The sequence below is a fragment of the Notolepis coatsorum genome, assembly GCF_963971535.1.
Source record: "Notolepis coatsorum genome assembly, chromosome: 8".
Taxonomy (NCBI): domain Eukaryota; kingdom Metazoa; phylum Chordata; class Actinopteri; order Aulopiformes; family Paralepididae; genus Notolepis; species Notolepis coatsorum.
The window spans coordinates 16506910-16514711 of NC_140172.1; the positions used below are offsets into that span (position 1 = coordinate 16506910).

Sequence of the window (7802 nt, forward strand, 5' to 3'; positions counted from 1 at the left end):
CTTGCTGCAATGTGGACTAAGTCATACATAGCACAAGTCCCCTCCGGTACTTGAGGTAACAGCAGTCGCATCTTTTCACCTGCGCAGCTCGATCTCTCAGTGGCGAGGAGTAACGCGTGGGAGGCTCACGCTGCCCCCGACACTTCCTGATTCTACTGCGCAGGCGCACCAACCGACCTGTAGGAGTCGCTGTCCACAACGCCCGATCCCCACCCATCAGTTTCCCACCCTCTAATACGGCCAATGTGTATTAGTACGGACGACCAGCTAAACTGAAAGCAAATGTGGAGCGCTGGGCTCGAACTGACGAGCCCAGCGTCTCCAGCATTTCGTGGCGAGTGCCTTGCCCACTACGCCACGTAGCCGCCCCCATTCTATGTTATAGCTATGGATACAATACTATGGCCCATTTGACATCACCTATCTATCGTTCAATATGTGAAAAAAAAAATGCATCCATACATTCCTGTGTTATACCGTGGTGAATATAAGTATAGTTATAGCGTGGTCTGGGGTAATTCCCGAAGGGCTGAGTAATAGCCTTATAAGTCAATTCTACTATAAACGTTGCCGTTTCTTGCCTGTACACGCTACTATTCCCAAATCAAATCTATGTCATAGGTATTATGTTTCATCATGAATGCATGAAAGGGGGGGGGGTCATTTTTTGAGGCTTTGATCGTTACCAACGGCATACGTTGTGGAGTAATGTTACACATACACGTTGCGATTGAGGTGAAGACATGGTTGGATCAACGCAGGATTGATATCATATAGTCCTTACCTTCACTAGGATGTACCCCAAAAAGAATATTCCAATTATCTGATCGCGATTCCAAGTATTGGTGTCCATCGTGTCGCCAACACAATCCACCACACATCATGCATTGGGAGCATTTGATGCTTCTCAATCCAATCGTTATAACCGCTCCACTCGCCCAACAAAGAAAAGTGAGTCCAGAGACATTTGGCCGTTACACAGGCCAAGATACAAGGTTACAAAGGGTGCTCGATACCGCCGTCTAGCTGGATGCGGCCGGTATTGCACTTTGGCGACCTTAGACTCATTCCCTATGGTAACACCAAGGTCCCTGGATGAATAATGAATACAAATATTGAATAAAAGAATAAACAACCAAAACCCGAGATATCTTGGGTCTGGCAGCCAACGCATGTCGAGTTAACCCGACTTATCTCGGGTTTGGCAATAAATGTGTTAACACAAAGAGTTAAACAAAAGTTAAACTTTTTTTTTAAAGGACACAATAACCATATTGTGTAGGAGAAGTTTAGACGCCTAGATGCTTATCGAGAACGTCCCCTGTTTTGTCAAATCAAACATACAAAAATATACATATTATTTAAAAAATACCAGTAATACATTCAAAAGATATGTGTAAATACAAATGCATACCTACCTATTTATCTACTACTTTTTGGATATGAGCATATACTGTACAGAGTATAGAGGCTTTAGAGTAGAAGCAGCAGCATGTCTATACACTATGTCTCCATAATCCAAAACAGACAGAAAAACAGCTTCAACGACCCTCCTTCTGCTAAACATGGTTTGGAGGTCATGGAGTAAGTATCTCAGTATAACGTGTGTAAAGAGTCTTGACTGAGCCCTGCCTAAAGCCTAGCTAGCCTAATATCTCCCTTGGCTATCCAGTAGACATGTGCCATCCCATGCTAGAGACATAGGTTCAAATAATCTCTCTCTCTCTCTCTTTCTCTCTCTCTCTCTCTCTCTCTCTCTCTCTCTCTCTCTCTCTCTCTCTCTCTCTCTCTCTCTCTCTCTCTCTCTCTCTCTCTGTCTCTCTCCCTCCCCCCTCTCTCTCTCCCCCCCCCCCTCTCTCTCTCTCTCTCTCTCTCTCTCCCCCCCCCTCTCTCTCTTCCCCCTCTCTCCCCCCCTCTCTCGGTCCCCCCCCTCTCTCTCTCCCCCCCCTCTCTCTTCCTCCCCCCTCCCTCCCCCCCCCCCCCCCCCCCCTCCCTTCACAGTGGTTCTGAGTTCACTCCGCCTCCTGAGTACCTCCACCACCATCCTGACCGACCCCACCCTGTTGCCAGAGCAGGCCACCCTGACGGTCACCCAGAGCGCTGGTGCCCTGGACCTCTCCTCGCAGCCTGCTGCCAGGCACAACACACAGCCCATGTGACCCCTGTGGAGACCTATGGAACTCTACACAGATTAATAAAGGGACACTTCACCAATTATGCTGATTTATTTTGCACATCATCTCGCACACATACAAACACTTGAAACAGTTTTGCACACATTCATTTAGTTTGACACTTATTGAGAGTGAGTGAGTCTGAATAATATGGCCACCAGTGATGTCATCAGGGTCATTGAATCCTTGTGTTCTGTTAATTACAGCTCGATGACATGATAAGGTTGGTTGATAAAGGTCTACATCATTTCACGGAGCTGTAATTAACACAACACAAGGATTCAATCTCTCCGACTTCACTGATGGCCATGTTCTCATTTGCTCTCAATAGCTAAATGCATGTGGGCAAAACTGTTTGGAGTTTTTGGATGTGTGTGAGATTATGTGCAAAATAAAACAGCATTGTTTTGACATCAAACCAATAGAAACACGCACAGTATTTGGCAGGTGCTAGGCAGCCTGCACTATATATTAAGAACGCTTTTAATAAGAATATTCCATGCAACTTAAAAACTTGAAAATAGATAAATAAATAATATATATATATATATATATATATATATATATATATATATATATATATATATATATATATATATATATATATATATATATATATATATACACACAAATATATAGGCCATGTTAGCATTCTTAATACAGTTTGCATGCTTGTTTGTTTTCATTTAACCATACTGTCATGGTTTTCATTCTCCCCATCCACCTGAGAGCACCACAATCCGTCGAGGCTTTTAAAAGGGGCCTAAAAACATTTCTTTTTAACAAGGCTTTTGCCTGGATTTTCTTTTACTTTTCTTTTTTACTTCTATTCATTTTATTATTATTCTTTTTATTTTATTTTACTCTTAGGTTCTTCCATTTCACTGGTTGTTAGTCTTTTTAATTGTTTTTATTCATTTTAAATTGTTTTATTCATTTAACTTTTGTCTATATCTCCTGTAGCACTCTGAGATTCTCACGAATATAAAGTGCGGTACAAATTGAATCCATTATTATTATTATTATTATTATTATTATTATTATTATTATTATTACTACTGTACAGTATGTAGATGCCATTGCTATGAGACATGGATCCCATGGATGCGTACAGTATGGGACCTGGTGGAAACTCCGCAACCGCGTGGATGTGTTCAATATATGGAATCGAATGGACGCGACACGTCTGTGTGTGTGTGTGCGCCGCGGGAACCTTCTCTCTTCTCGTGGATTTGAAACGTCTGCGCTTGATCCTTCCCAGCGACATGAATCAGAGCAAAACAAGGTGTGTTACGTACGTTGTCCCCCGTCTGTGATGAATGGACTCACAGCAGCACAGCGGCGCGAAGAGGAGGCTCCCGGAAGCAAGGAGGACCACACGCTCAACATTCCACCACACTTCCGCCACATCCTGAATAAATTGACTCCAATATACCCAGACATTGCAGAACTCTTTAATGTTATCTGTTCCCTATAGTCACAATCATGGTATAACAATAGTTATACAGTAATTATTCATGAGCTCTTGGTTCTGTCCCTGTGAAGTGGAAATGCAGGCAGAAGAGGTGCCAGTCGGTCCTCTGCTGTGGACCGATTAAATTGTTTTAATTGCTTTTTCCTTTGAAATAACACGGTTTGCCGTTGGCTACGAGCGCACACCTTTCTCCACTTAAAGGAACACGCCAACTTTTGGGGAAATTCGCTTATTTGCCATCTACCCTGGAGTTAGACAAGCAGATGCATACCCTTTTGTTCTCTGTGCATGCATTAGGCTTTAGGGAACAGCCGCGCCGTTAGCCTAGCTTAGCGCCATTCACTGGAAGTAGGTGTGCCAGTGTAGCCTAGTTCCCAACAGTCACAAAATACACTCCAAATACAACTCCAAAACATTCCTGTAAACATGTTGTGAGTGACCTGTGTATTTACTACGTGGAGAATTATTTTTTGACATTTTCGTTTTCTAAGCAGATATATACTTTTGCGGAACCACTGCTGCCTGGGCATCATTTCATTACCTCAAAAGCCCTGTTGTTTTTGGAAAAACGGGTGTTCCTTTAAGAAAGGTCAACCCAAAAGCCAATTCTACAGACTAAGAAAACGTTGTCATAATTCTATAGAAAAGGCAGCTGAGATGAACTCGGTGTTCCTCCTATGGGGTTAACCCTGTAGGATAGAGCTTATACACAGCTCTACAGAAACCCTGCCCTGATCTACTGATCACATTCCCCCTCACTGACACCATGTATTTAAGAAACATCAGCACTTATTACAGTCAGACCCTTAGCCCCTTTCGTGACTATGATGCACCGAGTGAATACAGTCCCTTATTCCTCCATAGGAAAATCCCAAATAAAGGTACTCACAGTTGCACGAGGGTCTTGGACAGAGAAACGCAATGGTTTGAAAGCTCTGCGTTGCTAATAAACATTTTAAATAATTTTTATAAACTGGTCAACACAGCTTTATTTCAGGCATTGGGTGCCGATGCGCATGTGCTGTGATCACAGCGCAGGCGCATCAGGCAGCTAAAGCCGTTTTGAGCCGTGTTGAGCAGTTTATACAAATTATTTAAAATGTTTATTATCAACTCCGAGCTTTCAAACCATTGCGTTTCTCTGTCCAAGACCCTCGTGCAACTGTGAGTACCTTTGAAATTTCTCTGTGATACTTGTACAACGAGCGTTTCGCGGAGGACCAGTTCTTCAGAGTTCATTATGGATTCACTCGTCCAAACCCTGTTGGTGTGCATCACAGTCACGAAAGAGGCTAATGATACACTGCGCCTGCGGCTGATTGATTGATTGATTGAAAAGTTTATTAACAGATTGCAGAATGGGTACAGTACAGTACAGCTCAATACATACAATTGTTAAGGGGATGCAGACCTGAGAAAGACTTTCGTCTTGTTTCCATCAGGGTCCCCCATTTTCAATTCATCATATGACACACACGACATACAGATAGACAGTACTATACATTTATGACATACCAGATTTGCAAATACAGTACTGTTTGTGACACTAAAAAAATCCAGAAAAAGAGTGTATATACATTTGACATAGAAACTGTACATTGGGGGAGGTTGGGTAGGTGGGGTTGGGTGGGGCTGTACATTGGAGGTGGGGGGGGGGGGGGGTTGGGTAGGGGGGGGACACACTGTACATTGGAATACTGACATACATTTGACATGGAAACTGTACATTGGAGGAGGTTGGGTAGGTGGGGTTGGGTGGGGCTGTACATTGGAGGTGGGGGGGGGGGTTGTGTAGGGGGGGGGCACTGTACATTGGAATACTGACAAGGCCATACTTGGTCTTTACTGTACAACTGGGTTAGGACATTTACAGGGGCCAGTTTCGAATTGCAGTCTCCTGTAGGTGTTTTTTGAGAGTGTTTTTGAAAGTGGGTAGTGATTCACATTCCTTTACAGCTTTGGGTAGGGCGTTCCACATTGATGTGGCATAATTGCGAAACCTGTTTAGTCCCTTGTTTGAGCCGAATCTGGGTTTAACATGATTTGTGGAGCTCCCTCTGGTGTTGTGATCGTGGTATTCACTGACCTTTGGGAAGTATTTTGACATATACATGGGTATCTTGGTCGTGTAGTGTATCTTGTAGACCAGGCCCATTGCAAGTTGCTGTACTCTGTCGTCTACTCTAAGCCATCCTAGGTTGTCAAAGTGGGCAGGGGTGAGGTGGGTTCTAGGAGTAAGGTCAAGCAGTAGTCTGACCAGTTTGTTTTGAGATGTTTGTAATTTAGTTTTTAGTGCCTTTGAGGTGCTTTGGTACCATGAGGTGCAAGCATAGTCGTAGTACCCCTGAATGAGTGCTCCTGCCAGAGTCTTCAGGGTATTCTTGTTTACCAGAGAGGAGATCCGGTACAAGAATCGTGTTCGTTGGTTGACCTTTTTTATTACATTGGATGCCATTTTGTCACAGGAAAGATTCCCTATGTACTGTAGGCGCGGCCACCAGGGAACTAAAACAACGCATCAGTGAGTATAAGAGTACGACGTCCAGAAACAATATGATTATCTATTAGCCGTGCGTTTTAACATTGAATGATTTTTTTTATTTCTTTCTTTATTTCGCACCATTTCAGCAAAACAGTAACAAATCGAAACATTGACCATGACAGAAAGTGTATATAAAGGTGCTGAGTAGAGGCAAGAGACCCAGATGGGCCGATACGGGGCCTCAACTCATTAAATCATCAGATAAAAAAAAACACAAAAACAAAAGTAAAGTGAAATAAGTTCATAAAACTATTTTCATAATATTAAGATAATAATAACAATAATAATCAAAGTAATAATAACAAAAACAACAACATTAATAATTAGTCTAAACAAATTAACATGAAACTGTAAAACAAAGTAACATTAATGGTTTTATGAGATTGAAGCTATTCATTTAACAATGTATATTTTAGCTTGGATTTGAGTGTTTTGAATGATTACTCAATAATAATGTTTTTACATTAGAGCCTTCTTCTTATCAGTTGTGCTTTAGACTCGGGGGTCTCACTCAAAACATTTAGGTAAACAAAAACAAAAAGTCACGAATAAGAATAACAATAAGCCTAAGAATAAAATATGGTCCGGGATTCGGCTATGCTTTTACCAACGCGTTCGTGTTTCCGGGTTCCCGTTTTGCGCTCTGATTGGCCAGGTCATGTGACATGTGCGCCAATCGTGGGACGGCAAGTTCTGCGCCTATTTCCGGGTCGAACAGCCTGCAAACTACCGAACGGTTTGGAATCAGGGCTGGTGTTCTATCGCCCTGCTCTAAGACAAACTCTAACCTTAACCAACTTCGAAAGAGCGCCTAAGCTTAACCAGTGTAGAAACGTGCTGTCCCACGATTGGGCGTACATGTCACATGACCTGGCCAATCAGAGACGCGGAAACACGAACGAGTTGGTAAAAGCAATCAGGCGTCCGGCGTATACATTTCCTATGTTACATATGTAAGGGATAATGTATAGCTACGTCATTGTCGCAAAATAATTGACCGACACGGAGTTTAGAACACAGAGGCGCCTCGCCGAGGTGTTCTAAACGCAGTGAAGGTCAATTATTTTGCGACAATGACCGAGTATAGCTATACATTATCCCGCTTATTACATGGCTAACTTACTAACAATATACCTAATTTATTTTACACTATCGACAAGACGAGATCAAATGCAGACGCAGTTCTGTTCTGTGGCTCCTCTGTCATCGCCAGCAGCCGGTCTGATTACCTGATGAGTGCTTTTGTGACTGCGACCAAAATTATTGATTGTGATTGGTCAATAGCGCTCTGTTACCCGTATCAGCGGTCATTATTGCGCGTTGCCCATGGCAGCGGTCAGTTATCGAGAAATAATTCACAGCTGCTATGTGCAACCAAGCGCTATTGACCAATCACAATCAAGGATTTTGGCGAATGTTAAAACGCCATGTAATAAAAAGTAATATAATATATAATATAATATAACCACAGGAACACTTAGTTCAGATTACACATGTGGGAACATAAGATTACACTAATGATACGACAAAGACTGATAAAGGCACTAATACACACACGGGGAAAGATTACACATGGGACACAGCTGGGGCAGATGAGACGCATGTTAGTGGT

General features: G+C 42.6%; 1 protein-coding gene across 1 annotated transcript in view; it reads left to right on the forward strand.

Annotated features, from left to right (window-relative positions):
- The window catches only part of mlxipl (MLX interacting protein like), a gene marked incomplete at both ends in the record, with an annotated part of 93699 nt that extends 91540 nt beyond the window's left edge, over positions 1–2159 (forward strand). The window contains one exon of the mRNA XM_084320320.1: positions 2002–2159. Within this exon, the coding sequence (XP_084176446.1) occupies positions 2002–2159 (158 nt within the window). The remainder of the gene's footprint in view (positions 1–2001) is intronic.
- Between the last annotated feature and the right edge of the window lie 5643 nt (positions 2160–7802).